Source organism: Acanthochromis polyacanthus, chromosome 15, assembly GCF_021347895.1.
Source record: "Acanthochromis polyacanthus isolate Apoly-LR-REF ecotype Palm Island chromosome 15, KAUST_Apoly_ChrSc, whole genome shotgun sequence".
Classification (NCBI taxonomy): Eukaryota; Metazoa; Chordata; class Actinopteri; family Pomacentridae; genus Acanthochromis; species Acanthochromis polyacanthus.
This window is the reverse complement of record NC_067127.1, coordinates 35,609,336-35,632,274: the sequence shown is the minus strand read 5'-3', so window position 1 is coordinate 35,632,274 and position 22,939 is coordinate 35,609,336. Positions and strand designations below refer to the sequence as shown.

Genomic DNA, 22,939 nt, shown 5'->3' with positions numbered 1-22,939 from the left:
AATTTCACAGGAGCAACACTGTCTAATGCAGCTCTGCAAGCGGAGTTAAAACCAGTGCAAAAATAATCAATGGATCTGTTTAAACAGAGAGAGTCATTCACGTTCAGAACAGAGTAAAAGTGTGCAGCGGTTAACCATACGGCCACGACGCACTGGCACGCAGTTTGGATATGGCACAGGACAAGGGAATTTCAAATAGAACAGGCAGATGATCAGAGAAAATTGCATCACAAATCTCAAGGTTACAAACAGTAAGACCATGAGTAAGAACAAGATCAAGAGGGTGGCCATGTTCATGTGTGGGGCCAACAAGACACTGTGCAAGATTAAAAAATTCCATCAAATTTAAAGTCTTTCACCAGTGGCTTTTCAGGACAACGCACATGGATATTAAAGTAAGTAATGAGAATGTGGTCATACACCGGTACAAATTCAGCTAAGAAATGTGAAAAGTCACTAATGAAGTCTTTGCTGTATTTAGGTGGCCTGTAAATGACAGCACACAACACCGAGGGTGCAGAGGTCAGTTCAAATACGTTTATTTCAAAGCTGACATATGAAACTGTGGGTACGAGCGGCTTGCACTTCAAGTTCCTTTTAAAGACTGTTGCAAGCCCCCCTCCACGGCTCGATGTTCTTGGGGAGTTAAAATGCAAACAGCCAGGCGATAAAAGTTCATGGAAAGCATTCGACTCACCCACAGCCAACCATTTTTCCATTATGAAGAGAAAATCCAATCACCGCGACTCGAATAAATCCTTCAGGATAAAAGTTTTATTTGCTAGCGATCCAGCGTTCACCAGGGCAAACCGAGCAGGAAGAGCATGGGAGTTAACTGTCAGTGGGCTCTTAGCAATTGGCTGGAGATTCAGCTGGTGGACCCCACGCCAGCGAGGGTTAGCAGCTGGGAGGTGACGAGTGGAGAATCCTTCGTCCAGACCGACCACTGGAACCAAGCAGGGGTCGATCGAATCCAAAGTGTGCCTCGAAATGAAGCGGTGATATCCGTTGGAGCGCCTTTGCAGAAAGAGCCAGCCAAGTCTTCAGTTTCACCAGCCTGCCTCCATGCTTACCCCGGCACCTACGGTGCAGTTTACGGGTTGGTGGAGCACGCCCCCAGCACAGGTAAGCCGGTATCCCAGAGAGAAGCGGTGGGCTGACGGCTTTGTGCGCATCATGTTCAAATGACACCAAGTTTTCAAAAGAGGGTCGCCGATCAAGTAGTGTTTGGCAGCCATAAACCATCAGAGAGTGGACATTTACAGTGACAACCTGTAAAACTAGCAAAAATACAAGTATGCAGAGACAGACTGCAAGCCCCACACCCTGGCGCCATCTTGATCATCATGATGATGATGCCACCACTGTGCTTCACATCATGATGATGCCATTCCCTTGCTTCACATCATGATGATGCCACCGCCATGCTTTACATCATGATTCAGGTTAGTATCTGATGTCCACCAAACATTACATCTAGTCTGATATCCAAAAAGCTCCATTCTGGTCACCTCAGACCAAAGAACCTTCTTCCAGGTGTCTTCAGAGTCTCCACATATCTTCTGGTGAACTCTAGTCCAGATTTAATTGGAGCTTTTTCCAACGAAGTCTTTCTCTTTGTCTCCATAAAGCTTTGACTGGTGAAGAACAGACAACAGTTGTCGTAGGTGTCTTGGTGGCCTCCCTCACTAGTCGCTTTCTTCTCGGTCTCTCAGTTTTTGAGGACATCCTGCTCTAGTAAGATTTATTCATGTTCCATCTTCCTTCCATTTCTTAATGAATGTAACTAGACTCCTACAGATCTTCAGGAACTTGGAAATGTTCTTGTATTGTCCTGACTGATGCTTTTCAACAATCTTTTCTCAGAGTTTCTTGGAGAGTTCTTCAGTCTTCATGGTGTAGTTCTATCCAGGAGAAATGATCCACCAGATCCAGGAGTCTTTGTACTACAAGCACTGCATTCAGATGATCTGTTTCACCAACTGTGTGACTTCTAGCATTAGAAAAACTAGTCTTTTTTTCATAAATTCCTGTCAAGAAAAGTCCATTTAAGTTGGCTATGATTCAGTGTTGAGGGGTAAAACTTCTCAGGAGGGTGAATGCTCTTCAAAGTTGCTGTATTTTGCAGTATTACCAAAGTGGAAGTGTCACAGGGAGATGTATGGAGAAGAATAGGGTGACATGGAGGAATGCAGCTCTCGATCCTTCAGCTATTGTGTCCTAATACAATATGTGACTTCCTTTAGATGGCAGACAGCACAAACATACATTAGCGGTGAATAACAGGCAGCGAGGCACCAGCTTCACTTCCTCTGGACATGGAGGAGAGAGAGGCAGAGAGGGAGAGGCTGATATAAACTACCGACTCACATGATTCTGTCAGTTCAGACCTCTGGACACAAACCGCCGCTTCAGTCTGCTGCTGCACAGAATCTACTCACACATCTGTCTTAGAGTCGAGTTTAATCAGCTTCAGAGCAACTCAGGCTGAGCTGAGACTATCTATCACAGGTGGAGAGTGACGAGGACACACCACAGACATCTGGAAAACATCTGGACTGATAACTGCTGTTAATCTGTGAGGAACAAAAACCTCGACAGCACAAGAAGGAATCCATCAGTTTAACTTCTTGCAAAGGATTTTCCTGCTTCTATATCGTAAATCAGGTAAAGTGTGGATGTGTGTCAGGTGATTAATACCACATACACTGCAAAAAGACAACAAAACAACTTAAAAATCTGACAGAAGAAATGCTTTAAAAATGGTAGAATGCTGTAACGTTTCAAAAATTACACAGACATTGTAAACTGCAAGTGATTATCTGCAGAGTAACTAGAATTTTATCTGATTTAAACATAGTAAAATCAGTGTAACTTGAAAAAATCAAAGCAAGTATCTGTAACATAATGACAATTTTAGTAGAATTTAATAGGGGAAACTGTAATTTTACAATCACACAAAGAACAAATTAGTATTTGTTTATGTGTATCCATTTAAGTTGTATACACACACACACACACACACACACACACACACACACACACACACACACACACACACATGTTTGTACTTCTATCTTAGTGAGGACATCCATAGGCATAATGCATTTCCTAGAGCCTTACCCTAACCTTAACCATCACAACTGATTGCCTAAACTTAATCCTTACCCTAACCCTAACCAAACCTCAATTCATACCTGTTCTCTAAAAACAAGTCTTCACCCTCAAACATGGCTGTTTCAAAGTGAGGACCGGCCAAAATGTCCTCACTTTGTAAAAATGTCCTCACTTTGATAGTTAAATGCAGAAAATGGTACTCACCATGTAGCAAGTACAAGAACACACACACACACACACACACACACACACACACACACACACACACACACACATGTATATATATATATATATATATATATATATATATATATATACTTTGCTAACTTTACAGTCAGGCTTTGCAAAAATTTTATAAAATACTATTATAGCAAAAATACAGATTTTTGATGTGGAGATTATTTAGAGTTCTGGCCTGTTTAAGTTACAGTCACAATCTAAGTAAATCTTTTTCTTTTAAATTTTATTAGATATTTTCTGTAATTTTACACAACAGGGAACATATGTGAAACAGCAGTAAATTGTAAAATAAATAAATAAAAATACAGTTAAAAGTCTTTAAAATGTTTATTTTTTACAGTGTATAGACACAACACTGGTTTCATTTTCAGTTGAAGCTGATAAATATTTACTGAAATATTAAATGTATGAAAGGAAGTTTTGTCACAATTTATATATTTACTCCTTATTGTTGTTGCTTTTTAAAAAAACACTTTAAAAGCAAATATTCCCTCAAAACAGCATTGTTTTGTTTTTTTTTACACCTGAATAAGAAACAGTGTCAATTTATATAGCTCCAAACAACTATTTACTCCCAAAAAGTCATTTTAAATTTAAATGCAGAGGGTTAACAGGAAATTCACGGCCGTTAAAAAGTGCAACTGATCTAATCTGCAAGATTGTATTTAGCTAAATATGAATTCAAATTTAATTCAGGATAGCAGCTGTGACACAGAGAGGCAGATTTTTATGATGTCTGATATGTTAAATAATCTAATTTCTACTAAAATTGTGACTTTTTTTTGAAGTCTTCACTTTTCTGGAGTAGAGTTTCTGTCAGGAGAAAGTTGAAGTTAACCTTCTTAGCCTCCACCATATAAAAATGTAAGAAAAAGAAATCCGCTTTGAAGGCTTGAGTAAAGCTATTTTTCTTGATTTATGTCTTGGTTTTGTTGCTAATTTATTGCTTCTGCCTCAGACTTTTTATCAGTTTGACCTGTTAATGCTTTCAATAGTAGAAAAACAATAATAGTTATTAATAAATTCTGTTATCGGATTAAAAATATCCTCGAGTCTGAGCAAACTCACAGATTCATCATTTATTATTGTGTGTGTGTGTGTGTGTGTGTGTGTGTGTGTGCGCGCGCGTGCATACGTGCGTGCATGTGTGTGTGTGTGTGTGTGTGTGTGTGTGTGTGTGTGTGTGTGCGCGCGCGTGCATACGTGCGTGCATGTGTGTGTATGTTATCTCGACAGGATGCTGAACAATAGACTCACATGAACACAAAGGTCAGACTAAAGTCTATACAAGGAAGTAATATTGTTATTAATGATGCTGGGAGCACTTGTGAAAGACATAAATACACACACACACACACACACACACACACACACACACACACACACACACACACACATGGTTTGTTCAAAGCTTTTGGCTTTAAAGAAAAACAGGAAGGGATGGGCATCTAAAGGGCATTTAATAAATAAAGTAAAACATAAAAACCATCTGTAAACTGATTTTAAACTCTTCTTAATCTAAGTTTCATTTTCTCTTTTCAAATTTTGCACAATGCAGCTTCTAAAGCGGACTTTAATCCATGAACATCATGTGAGAGGACCAGTGGAACGTGCCCTCTGGCTACAGAAAAACACTAATCAAATGATGCCAATGTGAAATTTAACATGACCAAATCTTTCTGTCGCCCCAAAATGTGCTCTGTTGTTCTGATTTTTAGATGTTTGTGACTCACAGGAGTGTTTGAGATTGACCAGAGGGACATTTGTTGAATGATTGTGGGGAAACATACACTTCACAAATCTTTAAACCCCAAAGCCAACAGGTTTGAGAAGCATCTATTGAAACATTTGTGAAAAAAATGACCCAAATCTTCCCATTTGTGTCCTCTTCCTTTCTTTCTCTGATAGATCTACTTTTATTTGACCAAATAAGGATGGAAATAAAAGGATACGCAAACTTCTAAAAACACAAAGAGCTGTTCAAAATTAATGACCTCAAAATTTTTGGCATAATTTTTCAGTAAATCCAACGTTCCTGCCTCAGATGAGGTCAGTTCAGACAGAAATCAGGAAACGATCATTTTAGGTTGTGTTTACTTGTCTTTTTTGCCATTGGGGCCAAAAATTTAGATCCGTAAAATAATGTGGTTAAAATTTGAGAATGTCATTTCTTTTTAGACCTGGTCAGTAAAACTTCTGTAGTGATAACCTTGTCTGAACATTACGCAATTACGTGACGATGTGACAATCGGCAAGTGACGGTTTGTGTCTGTCTGTCTGTCTCTCTGTCTGTCTGTCTGTCTGTCTGTCTGTCTGTCTGTCTGTCTGTCTGTCTGTCTGTCTGTCAGCAACATTACTCTAAAACAGACTAACAGATTTGGATGAAATTTTCAGGGAAGGTCAGAAATGATACAAGGACCAAGTGAATAGATTTTGGCAGTGATGCAACTTATAGTCTGGATCCATGGATTTGTTAAAGATTTCTGTATCATTGTGAGATAGCGGCATGGCGTCACTGTAACCATGACAACAAGCCATGAAAAGGACATAGCTTTTAAACTACTGTACACAAAGACGTCTCCGTAGCAAATGTTGTGCTTACATTGGCCACATTAGTCGGTCACAGAGCAGCTCAAGCTGTCTGTAACTACTTTGTGTTTGTTTGCTGCAGAATTCAGCAGGCAGGTGCTTTTATGTGTAACCGTCTACAATCTAAAAGCCCGTTGGAGGAAAACTGACCTTGTATTCAAGATTGATAGAGACTCACTAAACAGTAATAACAGTCTGGATCATATGATTGTGATCCTACTATAATCCACCGCTGAGGACCAATGAGTAAAAAATGTAAATGCCCTTTTGAAGACATCTTAAAGTCATTTTGGACACATTTTTAGTAATTTTTTAACCCTTCTCAGTCATCCTAGACCATTAACTCATTTTGGACAGGTTATGAACAGTTAAGGAGGATTTTTTTTGAGCAAGTTCTGGATGAATTGAAGTCATTTCTAGTCATTTTGCATTTATCTTGGCAAATTTTGACAACATTTAGAGAACACATTTATTTTATGAGGTCAAATTTGAGTCATTTTGGATTTTGGACATGTTTTTTTTTCATTTTTTTTTCATTTTTTTTCATTTTTAGTCATTTTTGGAACCCTTCTAAGCCATCCTCGATGTTTTACTCATTTTGCACAGATTGTAAACAGTAAAAGAGGATTTTATGAGCAAGTTCAGGACAAATTTCTAATAATTTTGGACAAATGTCCAATCAATTCCCGCCGCCCACTACATATTTAGCTCACGCAATCCAGTATCCGTAGATAACGTACACATGCAGAACACACGCTTGTACTCAGGTCATTGTGTTTGTGGGTACATCTATATTAAATAGACACATTCTATGTTGCTGTGACTTCTGATCTTCAATAACTAATAAACAAATTCTGCATTTCTGACATATGAGGGAATGAGCAGCCTTGGAGGAGGACTACACTTTCTGATTGGAGCGCTTCTCTAGTTTACTTATTTGCTGCTGCTGCTATTTGAGGCTGAAATTAAGTCCTGTAAAAATATTTTTAGTAGAATTTTGAGAATTTCATTTGTTTTCAGACCTAATCAGTAAAACTTCTCTTAAAATTTGCAATGATGACAGAAAGTTACACACCAACATCCTTTAAACAGTTTCTAAGTGTCACATTGACAATTTTCTTCATCTGTTGTGCAGTTATTCTTATTTTTTAATAAAAGAACATTCTATAATCTTGCGAATATTACAGGCAAGACATTCTACTTTTGCTTTTGTTTTTTAGGTCCCAACAACATTCTTTAAACAATTTTCAAACGCTACATTGATATTGTTTCTTTATCATAGAACAAAATCTGAGTTTCTGACAGAATTCTCAAAACATCCTCTGAATGTTGCAGCCAAAGCATTAATATTAAACCTCATAGGAATATTATTTGAACCTAAAAATATCCTTAAATAAAAAGTTTTTCTTCTTCAAAACATTAAGAGCCAGATTCAAGTTCACTTATTTACCTGTAAAGCTGCAATAAACCCAGCAGACTGTAGGTGGCGACAAAGAGACTGAAGACGTCTGGTTTGTTGAATAGAAGTAAAAATAGTAATACAAACATACAACATATGCCCTGTGTATGTGTGTGTGTTGATATTTATGGTTTAAATGGATATTCGATCTGACTACACACCAACATTCCAGGGACCTTAGAGGATTATGAGGCCTCTGTCAATGTCCACGATACGGAAAGTGTATTTGCTTTTATTAGTGTTTAAACAACATATCTCATTGTGTGTGTGTGTGTGTGTGTGTGTGTGTGTGTGTGTGTGTGTGTGTGTGTGTTTACAGTATTCGTCTGTCTGGTTTTCCTTCCCTGCAGACACTGTGGGAACCGACAGTGAAGCTAAACTCAGACGCTGCTCAGACATTTTTATTAATGACGCTGCGGTAAAGAAAAGGTCATGAGGTGGAGATAGCAGAAGAACACACACATTTACACACATTCACACACATTTAAACACATAAACCTGTAGAAGACTGTGGAATTTAAGGTTCATTTCCAATGAACTAATCAAGCAAATATAAGTCAGTTAATTTAAACTATTGTTTGCCTCCATAAAAAGAGACCATTTAAAAAAAATATTTAATTATGTAATGCAGCACAGTATGAAATGGAAACAAAATTTAATTATTAATGATAAAGTTCAGTCTGTTTATTAAACAAAAATCAACATGGATTTGATGGATTTTTTTTTACAGCAACTGAACCAACTTTTTCTACCTGTTGTTCACTAAATAAAAAAGATTATTGACCTAAATTAAATACACTTCTTCATTAGTCCGACTTCAGTATTTTCTTCAGCCAAATGTAAAACATGATGAATATCATTATTATCTTCTGGGTTTTCTTGAAAGACATTCTTTAAAAACTTGAGAAATCACGATAGAAAGCAAAACAGTAAACAAAGGTTGAACAGGTAAAATAAATAAAAACCTGTTCATGTGCATTCATGAGAAATTGTATTTTAAAATTGAGTGAATCAAGTGACCTGCTGTACAACTTTGTATTTGAAGCCATGAATGTGTTTCTGAGATGTACCTGAACGCACCACGTGACTTGCTGCTGACATTTAAACCTGTGTTCTGTTGTTCAGGTGGATTTCGTAATTGCAGATCGACTTCTGACAGATTCATCAAGTTGAAGCTTCTGTTGGACTTTGTAAAACCTTCTGTTGGAGTTTGTAGAAACTTCTCTTGGACTTTATTGAAACTTTTGTTGGACTTCTTTGAAACTTCTGTTCGAGTCTGTGGAAACTTCTGTTGGACTTTATTAAAACTTCTGTTGGACTTTGTAGAAACTTCTGTTCAAGTTTGTAAAAACTTCTATTGGACTTTATAGAAACTTCTGTCTGACTTTTAGAAATTTCTGTTTGACTTTATAGAAACTTCTGCTGGATTTTGTAGAAACTTCTGTTGGAGTGCGTTGAAACTTCCGTTAGACTTCATAGAAACTTCTGTTGGAGTTCGTTGAAACTTCCGTTAGACTTCATAGAAACTTCTGTTGGAGTTCGTTGAAACTTCCGTTAGACTTCATAGAAACTTCTGTTGCACTTTGTAGAAACTTCTGCTTGAGTTTGTAAAAACTTCTATTCTACTGTATCGAAAATTCTGTTTGACTTTATAGAAACTTCTGTTGAAGTTTGTAGAAACTTCTGTTGGACTTCGTAGAAACTTCTCTTGGACTTTGTAGAAATTTCTGCTGAGTCTTCTGAAGCTTCCTCTGATCTGATCTGTAACCATCATGGCCGACTGGAGTCTGCTGGGAAACTTCCTCGAAGAGGTCCAGGAACACTCAACTTCTGTTGGCAAAGTAAGAAGCACAAACATTCATGTTTAATGCCAGCCGACATTAACATTTACACTGAAAATAGAACTGTAATGTATTTCAAAGTCGTCTTGTTTATTCTGTGTGTCCTGACTGAAGTTTGTCAAAGAATTTCAAAATAAGCAGATATAAAGTTTGTTTTATCACAAAAACATTGAAAAAATAATCCTAAAATAATCAATTGACACTGAAACTTCCTCTAAAATAACACAAAGACTTATTTGTTCTATCTCAAATGTATATTTTCATGAGAGTTCATAAGTAAGTTACACATTTGCATCCAACATATTACTGACGACTGAAGCTACAAACGCAAGAAACATCTGCAGATGTTAGTAAAAACCTGCTTTCTTGGGATTTTCAAACAAAAACTTTCGAGGTAAAACAAAAGATGACAGATTATTATCATCACTACTTGTTAAATCAAGTTCTATTTTTAATACATGTTTATTAAAACAGAAATAAGATGCCAAAACAAATGAACTTACAGTGTTGAAAGGAATTTTTGCTTTGATTTCATAATTTTTTTCTTGTATTTCTGAAATACAGGAAAATGATATCAATAAAATTACTGAAATAAAATGAAAATGTAGACATCTAATGTTAAACATCACTGTAAACCTGTAGCTGTACAAATAAAGAATACATAAAAAGATAAAAAAAAATGTTCAATTCAAGTTTAATATAGTGACTAAATTATTAATAAGTTAATGACAACTGACAACAAAAGTTTTGGTTCTGAAATTTTATATCACAAGGTTAAATGAAATTAAAGATTTAAGTTATTTTACATGATTTTACAGTATTTTTTGGCACCCCAGCTTCCAGAACATTCTTATTATTCTACATTATTCTTTTAGCTTTCACTGTGATCATTTAGTAATATAAACATTTTTTCATACGTAAATATTAAGGCACTACAGTTGTCAAATAAGTTTGCTTTGTTGAACCTTTAAATATTAAGCTTAAGGTTCTACATTATGATTTATTATGTGAAAGTGCTTGAGTAATTTAAATGTTACAGGTAAGACCCTACAGTAATGTAATCCAAAGATTCTGTTCTTGCAGCAAACAGTGCAGGAAGAACTCTGCCACAGAACTATAGCAATTATATTTCCTTCTTGTTATTTTCAAAGGAGGTCTTGATATTTCTTGATTTATTTCCTCAGGTATGGCTGACCATCCTGTTTATCTTCCGGATCCTGGTTCTCGGTACGGCAGCCGAGTCTTCGTGGGGCGACGAACAGGAAGATTTTAACTGCGACACCGAACAGCCAGGCTGTGAGAACGTTTGCTACGACCGAGCATTTCCCATCGCACATATAAGATACTGGGTGAGAAAAACTGGACTGATGCATGAGAAATCATGTGATAAAAATCAAGGACCACAAAGAAAACAGCAAATCTGTCTTACACATTATGTACAGTTTGGGGCTGTTTAATGAGCTGCAAACATGCAAATGAATACTTGTTTCTGTGCTTTTACTAGATGTCATCTGTTGTATAACAAAACAACAAAAATTAATAAAATAACATTTTTAAATGCTTAAAATACAGATTTTTGTTTTAAAAAGCAGAAAATATTTGTTAAAAATATTTGTTGCTGTTTAAAACATTGAAAACAAAGTGTAACTATATGGTCGAATGCAAAAGATATATTTTTTTAGATTTTTTTATTTACAATTGTGACCTTTTAAAAAACAATTAACACATTAATTAATGCATTTTTTTGTTATTTTACTAGATATTATCTGTAATTTACCAAAACAGGTATAATCTGTAAACAATCAGTTTAAACACAAAAATTACCATTTTCTAGTCCTCAATATATATACTTTTTCTTTCAAATAACTGTAAATATCTGTTTAAAAAATCACGTTTGCTGAACATATATTGTAAAATAAATAGTATAGTTTTTATGGTCAAACATTGAAAAATAACAATTTTTTTTTTTTTTTAAAAAGGCTTTTGATGTGAATATGTTGAAAATATTTAGTTATTCATTGTATAGCCAACATGTAAATTAAAACTTTTTCTGTGATTGCATTAATTAGCATTTGTAATTTAGCAAAACAGGGACAATTAGTAAAATAACAGGTTAAAGATAAACATTACCATTTCTCAAACCATAATATACAGAATTCTTTTTTCAAAACCAATTTATGTAAATAATCATTTTTTAAAATACAGTAAAAAATCCAGTTAACCTTTTTTATTTTTGAGTAAATGTGTAAATTTTTTACTTTCCTGTCATTTTTCTATATTATATGCAATTTAACAAAACAGGAAAAATCTATAAACTAACAGTTCAAAAATTCAGACTTTCAGTGCTTAATACACATAAGTTTGCCTTCAAATAGGAGCAAATATCTGTAAATCACTGATTTTTGATTTCAGTGTGAAGAACAAATTATTATTTGCAAGAACACAGATTTTTGATGTGGATGCTATTTACAATTTTTCATTTTTCACAGTTTATAAATTAATAGTACTTGTTAATATATTTTAATATTTTATAATTTTACTAGTTATCTATATTTTGACATATGTATCATAACAGTAAATTGTTACAAAAATTACATTTAAATACCACTAAAAACATTTTTTTTAAAAATCATGTACAGTGAGGGTAGATAAATAATGAATTCATCAACCTTTTCAAAAATGATTTGGATGTTCTCTGTTATGATGTGTGTGATGCAGACCATGCTTTATTTCTTTAATTTTGAGAAGTTGGAGAAGAAGTTCAACAAACTTGTAATCTTATTAGTTTGACCTTTAGAGTCTTTAGCATTAATATTCATTCTAAATGTGCTCTCAGGTCCTCCATATCGTGTTATTTCTTTAGTTCTTATAGTCTAACTTTAATAATATTAATAAATGTGTGTTGAATATTGATCATAAATGTGTTTTCAGGTCCTCCAGATCGTGTTTGTGTCAACGCCCAGTCTGATCTACATGGGTCACGCCATGCACACCGTTAGGAGGGAGGAGAAGAGGAGGAGTCGGGAGGAAGAGGAGGGAGAGAGGGAGGAAGATCCAGGGGGAGGAGATGGAGGAGGAGGAGGGGAGGAACGAGGGAGGAAGGGGGAGAAAGATGGAGGGAAGGAAAAGAGCGACGGACCGTCGGCCGGTCGGGTTCGTCTGAGAGGAGCTCTGCTGCAGACGTACATCCTCAGTATATTAATACGCAGCGTCATGGAGGTCAGTTTCAGACTCTTGTTTTGGTTTCATGCAACATTTTTTGCCTCCGTTTTCTCCAGATTCCGTCACAAGTTAGTGGAGCGTTTTAGCTGCTAAAATGTAAGGTGGTGGAGACCAAAAACAGAGCAAAAAGTAGGAGCTAAGCTGGCAAATTGCTGACAAACATCCACTTTAAAAATAACAAAGCTGGTCCAGATATTGAGTCACACAAATTGAGAACTTCCAGTTGAAATAAAAGTAATGAGTTGGGGCCAATAAAGGTGAGCTGATAAAACAGGATACATGCCCTTTAAAATTTAAGGTTTTTGTAATGATGCCAAGATACCAGGATATTTCAAATCTAAATTCTACTTTAGACAACATAAAATGACAACTAAAACCAACAAACTTGCACTGACATCCTACGTTACACTGATGTAGACATAAAAGTTGTTTTATCTAAGAAACATCAGTCTCTTTTTAGCATCGTACTTGCAAAATGAAGTCAACTTAAATACACTGAGCTGCATAATTTGCTCACACAACTAACCTATAAGTGCAAAATGCAGGTAATACCAGGTATTTGTGAAGGAAGAATCTCTGCTGAGGTCTTCTTTTCAGCAGATGTAAACCATAACAGCTCGTCTTTAGTTGAATCTTCAAGAACAAAACAGCAGGTAAAGCCATTAAGCATCGAGTGACTTGATTTGGAAGTAGCTGATTGGAAAAACAAAATTTAAAAAGCAGATTTAAGTTGAAAACAGGTAAAAATCAACAATGAAGAAATCACTGGAAAGCTGCAGAAAATTAAGAAAATCTGGCAGCAACTTGGGAGATTAAACAGTGAGGAGCAGATTGGAGGATAGGAAACAGGTGTGAAGGTAAAGGTGAGTTTAGGGTCTGAAATGACAGCAGGAAGGAAAGAATGAATGAGTAATATGAGTAAACAAAGCTTTTAGTCATCAGTTTCAAAGGACCTGAATGGACTGTGACTGTAAATGAACCTTTAATTTAGTTTTTTCTTCTTCCAGGTGGTGTTTCTGTGTCTCCAGTATTTCCTCTATGGGATCTTCCTCCATCCTCTTTACGTCTGCAAGGTACAATCATTTAGATTTCAACTAATACAGTAAAAAACCCGACGTTCAGGCCTGTTTTCATGCTTTTTGTCTTAATCTTTATCAGGCCTGGCCTTGTCCACATCCAGTCAACTGCTACGTCTCCAGACCCACGGAGAAAAATGTCTTCATCGTCTTTATGTTGGCTGTTTCTGCCGTTTCTCTGGTCCTCAGTGTTCTGGAGCTGCATCACCTGGCCTGGAGACACTGCTGCAGGTACCAGCTTATTCGTTACAGAGCTTTAAAGGTCCCGTATTGAGCCATAATGCTACGATTAAATGAAAATATTCACTGTTCCCAGAAAGTGTCTTAATTTTTCAGCTCAAAGATGGTTAATTTCTCAGGAATGTATAACTCCTGGTTGTTTTATCCAAGTTTTAAAGTAATACAAAACACAAAAATAGGACTTTTGAAAATGGTTTCAGTTTGACTTAAAGTTAACTTACAGTTTTAATATCTGGATTAAATATTAGAACACTTTGTTTATCAGTGCAAGTTACTTCATTTTTGTGATTTTAACTGCCTGTTGGTACAAGAAAGAGTTAACTTGTAAATAAAATATGCAGCTTAAACAAAATTATGAGCTGAATCTGCAGCTAATCTTGGTTTTGCTTTATTGTGAGCTGTTCGATTCCCTTTTAGCACTCTTTTAGCATCATCTTTGACCTCACCAGGCTGCCGTTTTCATGAAAACAGTAACTTTATTTATATCGCAGGTATTAACCTAACCCTCACAAAGCTTCAAGGTTTACATGTAGATAAAAATCCAGTGCAAAATGCAATATCCACAATATAAATTATGTTAAAATAGTGTTTGGTGTAAAAGATCTAAAATCCAGCGACATACAACAACAGCATCCAGACCATTACAGACGAGTTGCAGAAGCATTTAATAGCTGAAAAACCAAACTTTTGCACAAATAGTTTGTAATTTTACTGTTAAAAGCAACTTAGAAATACAAGTGGTGTCATAGAGAGCATTGTGGAAGTTTAGCTCTCAACGGGCCACCATGACAAAGACTTCTTTGAGGCTTAATGACCTCCTCCTCCATGGTGCTCAGTTTGTGTTTGAGATCAGATCAGAATATTCCTCTTTACAACTGTTATGACATTCTTGCATGTTTTCTCACTGGTTTTGAGGAAAATCTTAGTTTCCAAGTAAGTTCCATCAAAACAAGTCCCCGTTCTGCACTGTTTTGCAGCTCTGCATCCTGGGTTTCACACCACCTAAGAAGGTTGTGGTTGGTTTAAAGAAATACAAACAACTCTCAGCATTCTCTCCTCTATAGCAGAATGACAGTGAGGGGCAGCAGACCATTCTACACTTAGTTTTTATCAGTAAAATGCTGTTGACCTCCATGAATTGTGGTCAGCGTGGGTGTGAAAGGTCTTTGTATGAGTCAGAAGAATGTGATCAAATCTCCCAAAACATCTGAAGGAAACTTCCCACAATGAAAGTCCAGAAACTATTTTAAACCTCCTATGATTTTGGTTTTACTTCCTGGAATTTACTGTAAGGCCGAACTGAGTGAAAGGAAAAACCCTGGAGACTTAAAACATGACTTCTTGTGTCAAAGGAAAGCAAACTTGAGGAGCTCCCAGTTCAGGAATGAATACTATTGTTTCACAGTCATCACTGGGCCTGGAAGTTTGGAGATACAGGCCAGAAGGTTTTAGGAATTAACCCAGATATCTGAAGTCTTAAGAGCCCCACAAAGTAAAATGATCTAACCAGAGAGAGATGTGTTGGGAATAAACTGAAAAAAACCCTATAGAACAAACAAAACTATTAGAATTTGGACTAAAATGTTGAATTAATTCCACAGCTTCACATTAAACAAACAGAAAAGCACCAACCAATGCATGCAGGATGGAATTATTCTCTAAAAAATAATATGTGGGTGATTTTTGCATCAATTTTTAAAGTTGAGACAATTTCTAATGAAACTGTGTTCAACCAACAAACTGAATTAAAGGATTTAATATAAATGTCTCACTAACTGGTAGCATAAACACACATCTTTCAGTGGATAATACACAAAATGTTCCGGCTAGATCAGGGGTGTAAAACATGACGATGTTGTGAAAGTGTAAAAATTACAGAGAAGACATTAACTGCAGATTGTAAATTAGTAAAGCTATAAATGTAACATAATTTCTAGACCATGACAAGTTGTTTGGATCATAAAGTAAAATATTAGATTGTTCAGTGTTCTTTTGTCTCATTTTTGTAATAGTTTGTTTTCGTTGTTTTTTGTCTGTTCTTGTCTGACGTTTGTTTGTTTCTCATTTTTATCATATTGGTCCTCATTTTTGTAAAATTTTGTCTATTTTTTGTCATTTTTGCTTTGTTTTTTTGTGTCTCATTTTTTAAATATTTTGTCTGTTTGTAGCTTTTTTTGCCTTATTATGCTCTGATTTTACTGGTCCGGCCCACTTGAGATCAGTTTGGACTGAATGTGGCCCCTGAACTAAAATATATTTAACACCCCTGCTCTAGAGTCTTAGCTACAATATTTAATTAGTGATCATTTAAAAAAAATCATCACCACCTTTCAAAACTGGAATTACAAAATGCTTTAGAAAACATTAGAGCATATAAAGCTTTAGAAATCGACGATGAAAAAAAAGGCAATAATAAGAGCAATAATAAAACATTGTAAAAGTGATAAACTGCTTATCTAATAACAGCTTTATGAATTGAGACTGCAGCCTAAATTACTGGTCATTTCCCATATTTATTGATACTAAAGGTTGTTAGCCTTAATATTTATAATAGTCGGGTAAAATTTTACTTTCAGCCATTTTTGTAGGGTTTTAATCCTAAATATTGAAATTACTCTGGTAAAATTAAGAATATACATGAAACTGAAAGGTATCAGCCTCAGTATTTAAACTTCTTTGGGTAAATTGGAATACTATCTGATGTTTTACTAAACAGCTGTTGCTTTAAATGTGTAGAGACTTGATTAATATGTGGTTCTAACTCTTCATTTCAGGCGAATCTTCTTCCCCCCGAAGCTCGTCTCTCCCTCTAAGTCCTCTTTAACTCGTCAGCTCTCTTTATCGCCTCCGCCGCCCTCGACGCCTCCTCCAGACTTCAACCAGTGCGTCAGTGGCTCCTCCCACTTCCTGCCGCTGCCGTTCCCCAACCACCGACTGGCCAACCAGCAGAACTCGGAGAACATGGCCACCGAGAAGAACAAGATGGTGGACGAGGTGACGTTCCTCCAGATGAGCTGCTACTCGGCCGGGTGGCAGAAGAGCAGCGACACTCCGATCCAAGACGGCGGCTACCTGAGGACGGACACTTCCTGTTACAGTCCAGAGAGCTGCAACCAGATCCACCATGGAGATGGACTGATGCTGAAGGACAAACGGAGATTCAGCAAAACCAGCGGAACGAGCAGCCGAACCAGAGCGGATGACCTTTCAGTTTAGATTCAACTGATGTTAGAGTAAACTCAGATTATCGTGCAAAATAGAAAACATAGTCGACACATTTAGGATAATTCTGTCTGGGTTTCTGTTTGACATGAAACTCCACACTGTGACTTCATTTATAAATGGCAAGTGTAAAACAAAAGTGAGAACATCCCTGTGCAATATAACTTAATATTAAATATGTAAATTTAATCACCTGCCAGTAGCTGCATGATTTCTAGGTTGAACAGCAGGGTGGTTCCCCTTATTAACAATCAAAAACAAAGAGTTTAGAAAGATTATATCGAAAATTCAGGCCCAAAAGTAGAAACTTAATGAATCCAGCTGTGATTTCAATCAGTCTAACTGCATAAACATGGTTATAAAATGAGCTGTGGACAGCAGAACTTTCAGTTTTATGGACTGTGCCTGTCTTTGTCTGCATCATGGCTGCATTTGGAAAAGAACTGAACACAGGAAGTGAAAAATCCGACTGTGAGGCTTCACAAAGATCAGGAAAAGATCCAACCAAACTTGTCAGGACTATCACAGTGAATGTGAAGCATGGAGGTGGAAGTATGATGATATGGAGCTCCATGAGTGCAAATGGTAATCCAAGAAGATCAGTGAGCAACTAAAAATCAATGAAACAGAGTCAACAGTCATCATGAGGTCTAGAAGGAGTCATAGTTCCACTAATCAGGAGGTCTAGAAGGAACCATAGTTCCACTAATTAGGAGGTCTAGAAGGAGTCATAGTTCCACTAATTAGGAGGTCTAGAAGGAGTCATAGTTCCACCAATCAGGAGGTCTAGAAGGAGTCATAGTACCACTTATCAGGAGGTCTAGAAGGATTCATAGCACCACTAATCAGAAGGTCCAGAAGGAGTCATAGTTCCACTAATCAGAAGGTCCAGAAGGAGTCATAGTTCCACTAATCAGAAGGTCCAGAAGGAGTCATAGTTCCACTAATCAGAAGGTCAGTTCCACTAATCAGAGCTCCGAAAATGACTCTACAGACAGTGAACTACTTTCTCCATCCAGCTGTAAAAACAGACATCAGCTGCTTCAGACTTGGTTCAGGGGTTCTCCATGGAAAGTTAGTGTGAAGCTCAGACAGTGAGAAGGAACCTTCAGAACATCAACCTCTATGGACGGAGGACCGGAACTAAACCTGGGTGCTGCTCAGAACTAAACTTCCAGATGAAAGTTTGCTGAAGAACATGAGAAGAAGCCTGATGGATGCTGGAGAACATTCTCTGGTCAGATGGAGATAAATGAGTTGGGATCAGATGAAGTCCAGATCTTTGGTGTGAACCTGACCAGGACTACCACAGTGGATGCATGGTCCTGACAGTGGAGCATGGAGGTGGAAGTGTGATGATATGGAGCTGCATGAGTGCAAAAGGTGTTGATGGCATTTCTAGATGCAGCTTGAATGTCTGAGGATAAACCAGAATCCTGTCATACCAAATGAGTCAAAGTCTGCAGAAGCTAGAAGAAGAGGAATATTCCAGATGGAGAACATCCAAAGAACAACATCACACCAGAACAAAGTGGCACTATGACCTGGAAAGGAATATGTCATCTCCAATGCTAAGGAGGGTTAAGTGTCATCAAAAATAAAGATGGACATACAAAGAACTGAAGAAATTAAAGATATTAATCTCAGAAATCACTTTTGTTCCATTGGGTTTCTACTGTGTGGCCTGAATCTTTAATGTAGTAAAACTAAACTTTTAGTTTTACATCAGAGTAAATATCTGATGTTTATTTTAAGTAGAGCAATTACTGCAGCATGAGCAGGAAGAATAATTACACTGTCAACACATCCTCATGACCTTTAATAGACTGTGAAGCTTCCAATAAACACTGACTTTTGTTTAGTTGTTTTCATCTGGAGCATCATGAACTCTTCATGGATGCCTCCAAGGTTTTTCCGCCAATCTCATGACATGTGCAGCTCCAGTTATTACTCCTTTTAGCTTCGGCAAACCAGTCATTGCTTCAACAACACCAGATTTGAAATTAAACCTGCAGCATAAGGGCTTAACATTCATTTATATGTGAAATTCCCACATGTAAATCCTAAATTTAGCTTTTTACTGGTCATCATCTCAGTTAAAGGTAACTTTACATCACTTTTATTGATCTTTTTGGATAATTAAGATGTTCAAAGAGTTTAAACTGCTTAATTCTCACTTTTTTATTTAGTGTTTGAAATTACCTAATGGAATCACTGAAGTCTGGAACTTTTTGACTCCTAAAGCAGCTTAAGTTTTACCTGTGTACTTCACAATGACTGATTTACTGTCTGAACTTGGACTCTTCCTGACTGGTTTTATCCTCTTTAAGTCTTGTTTGTTGTCATTTTTACTCTCTATTCATCGGTCCAACTTGCTTTGGGCTTATTAGATCTGTAACAGCAGCCGCTACAGATATTTTTCCAACTCTTTAGACTGCATCTTCACACCAGCATGATTTTTAACCATTTTTCACTTTTAAAAGATTCTCAAATCTCAAACTGGTGGATTTCTACTGCAAATGTATTATGTTAATTACTGCTGTGAACACATCTGGACTGAAGCACAGGTGAACACAGTCTCTGAAATACTCTGTAGATTGTGTGTGCTGTTATCAGATTTTCCATTAGTATAATGCTATTACAAAAAAATACACATATTATTAGGTCATTTCTACTATGAATGACCATTTTAAATTGTTTGATATTTATGATTCCTCTTGAGTAATGTGAAATGTTTGAAATAATTTGCAAATAAATTTATGCAAAATGAATCTGTGTGGGAAATAATATTAACATAACATGACAATATCTGCTGTGTCACAAATATACTTACAGCAACTTAAATGATTAGTTTTGATGTTGTAGAAAGTTGTGTTAATCTAATTTTTTTAGCTTCATGGCCTCTTAACTTCTCCTGAGTGATTCCAGTCGACTACAGCTGCTGACTCCTCTGATCCAGTTTAAATAGAACCATTAGATCCACTCATTAGACTCAAACACTACAGCGAGAACGTCTGAGGAGCTCAGCAAGGCAAATATATTTTCAAGCAAATTTTCAAGCAAAATGTTAAAAATGTCATCCTTCTTGCTTCTTGAAAGTGTAAATGTATTGTTTTTTCTTGTCTTTTATCACAATTTAAAAGCTCATGACACATTTAAAATACGATCTTGTTTTTGAAGAACCTAATTAAATACTTAAAATGGGTCTGAAATAGGCTTCTTAACTTCTCCTAAGTAATTCCAGTCGACTACAACTGCTGACTCCTCCGATCCAGTTTAAATAGAACCCATTAGATCCACTCATTAGACTCAAACACTACAGCGGGAAAGTCTTCAGGAGCACAGCAAAGATGTGAAATACAAGTCAGAAAGTCACGTGGAGCCATTTCAAAGCAGCTTCAGATCCTAAATCATCTGTTTGTCAGAATAAAGTTCATGGTCCAGTTGTGTTACTGCCACCATCAGGAAGAAAACACAAACTATCACCTGCTGCTGAGAGACCATTGGTCAGGATGGTCAATAGTCAACCAAGAACCATCAGAAAGCAGGTCTGGATGAATGAGAAGCTGCTGGAACACAGCTGTCAGTGTCCACAGGGTTCGAGAGGATCCATGAAGAAGGAAGTTCTTCCTCTAGAAGCAGAACCTTAAAGCTCCACTCAAGTCTGCTGCTGATCACATGGACAAAGAAAAGACCTTCTGGAGGAAAGTTCTGTGGTCAGATGGAAGAAAAACTGAAGGTGAGGCCTTTAACCCCAAGAACACCAAACCTACCATCAAGCATGGAGGTGGCAGTATCATGCTCTGGGGCTTTCTAGAAGAGGTTTTGGACTGGTTCTGGACTTTCTTGGGACTGGTTTATGTTTGGTTCCAGTCTTGGGTCTCCTGGTTTTGGGTATGATTTAAAGTTGATTTAGGATTTATTTTACTCTGGATGTGGTCCTGGATGAGGACTGGTGGGTTTTGGACTTTTTTAGGAGTAGTTTAGGTTTGGTTTTGGTCCCGCTACTGTACCAGTTTTTGACTTTTGTTTAGGACCGGTTTTAGACTGTATTGTGTCTCGCTCTGAACATTTTCTTTGGACTGGTTTAGGTTTGATTTAGGTCCTGGTTTTAGACCTTTATAGGATTGGTTTCAGATTGTCTCGAGTCTTTTTCTTAACCCCAAAAACACCAAACCTACCATCAAACATGATGGTATCATGCTCTGTGCAACTGGAGCTTTACACAAAGTAAATGGAGCAATAATGATGAAGGATTACCTACACAGTCTTCTCTTGGACAAAGCTGGATGTTTCGACAAAACAATGAACCCAAACACACATCAGATGTGGTAAAGAAATGGTTCCATCAAGCAAGAATGAAGGTTCGAGACTTGTCTCCCCAAAGTCCTGACTTAGACCCATCAAGAACCTGTGGACTGACGAAGAAACTGACTCAGATTTGACTCAGTTTAATTGATAGTAAAATGATACTGCCACCTCCATGCTTGACGGTAGGTACAATGTCCAGAAGATTCAAAGATAAACCAGAAGATTGAAACCAGAAAAACCTAACTTGGATGGAAATGGATGTTTTACCAGATATTAGCATTTCTGATTGTATATTTATGACCTTTAATAAATCTATGAAAGACCCAGGAGGCAAGACTATTTTTTGTGATGATGATTCATGTGTTTTATTGATTCCATGATTGAAAATTTTGAGTTCTAGGAGTCTTTGGAAACTAGAAACAGCCATTAAAACGTGGACGTAGACATTAGCTGACAACTGTAGCTCTAAATTTTCCATTTTCACCTCTGACTGAATCTTTCCAACGGGACAGAAACTCAGTGGCAAACGGACATCAGGACAGTAAGTGGTGAGAAATGCTGGCTGGTTGGACAGAAGGGGCACTCTGGGATTAAATTTAAAATAATCTTTGCTGGTTCCCATGGCCATTATCCAGTCTGGGACTGGGGCTGATGGGATCATTCCCTGTAAGGTCATCTGAATATAGGAGGAATGTTTGGGAACTGCAGGGTTTTGTTTTCTTTTCTGTTCCTCTTCTCCACTGTTTACACCAGGATCCTGCTGGATGGCTGAAAAGACTCTCCCATGATTCCACCTTAAAGAGAATCAGAGAATCTAACTTTAAGTGTTATGAATCAGTAAATGTTTAACCAGCAACCAGGTGTTTCATATTTATCAGCTGATGAAAGGAGATATTATATGCAGAGAATAATTTAGGAAGCAAAATAAGACTTTTAGGTTTTTCAAGTGCAAAAAAATAGAAAAAATAATGAAATCCTACATTAAAATACATTTAGTGATATCAGCTTAAATTCAAGATCAGAATGAAAACCTTGACATGAAGTATGGCAAAGTCTAAGTAAAAATGGCAATAAAATAAGAATAAAAGCACAAAAGTGAAAGTTGAATACAAGAAAGTTGTTTGTAAAAAAAAAATGACAGCGAAAACTAAAATATGGGTTTGCAATGGCAAAACCTACTACGTTTAAAAAAGTAGTATAAGTGTGGTATTTCATAAAAGAACATTAAACAAATATAGATTAGAGCAACAGTGCCCTCTTGTGGCCATATTATATGACATTATATGATCATTTTAGTTATAATATTCAATTTAATTTATTTTATTTCGTTACGAGAACTATAATATAAATTAACTTAATATAATATTATATTATATCTATATTATTGTTATTATAACTAAAATTATACTATATCGTGTTATCATTTTAGTTATAATATAATACAGTGTATTAATTTAATTTAATTTATTTTATTACTATAACTATAATATAAATTAAAATAATATAATACGGTATTATATAATACAATATTACTTTATATAATACCTTTATATAATAATAAAAATGGATTTTAAAGGCAGTAAATAATATAATATGTTATATTTAATCTATACTATATTATA

General features: G+C 36.3%; 1 protein-coding gene across 4 annotated transcripts; it reads left to right on the top strand.

The window, feature by feature from the left end:
- The first annotated feature begins 2,327 nt into the window (after positions 1-2,327).
- Positions 2,328-19,777, top strand: LOC110962198 (gap junction alpha-5 protein-like). 4 transcript variants are annotated; one of them, XR_007947073.1, is made up of 8 exons: positions 2,328-2,667; positions 8,531-9,246; positions 10,431-10,595; positions 12,178-12,465; positions 13,476-13,541; positions 13,627-13,775; positions 16,559-17,722; positions 17,757-19,777. XR_007947073.1 is itself a non-coding variant. In XM_022210097.2 (7 exons), the coding sequence occupies exons 2-7, from the start codon at positions 9,178-9,180 to the stop codon at positions 16,998-17,000; spliced, it is 1,179 nt and encodes a 392-aa protein (XP_022065789.2). In that variant the 5' UTR covers positions 2,328-2,667; positions 8,531-9,177; the 3' UTR covers positions 17,001-19,777. The 4 variants fall into 4 exon arrangements, 1 of the variants encoding a protein (XP_022065789.2); XR_007947075.1 differs by having other exon boundaries at positions 16,559-17,892; positions 17,961-19,777; XR_007947074.1 differs by having other exon boundaries at positions 16,559-17,926; positions 17,961-19,777.
- The last annotated feature ends 3,162 nt before the right edge of the window (positions 19,778-22,939 follow it).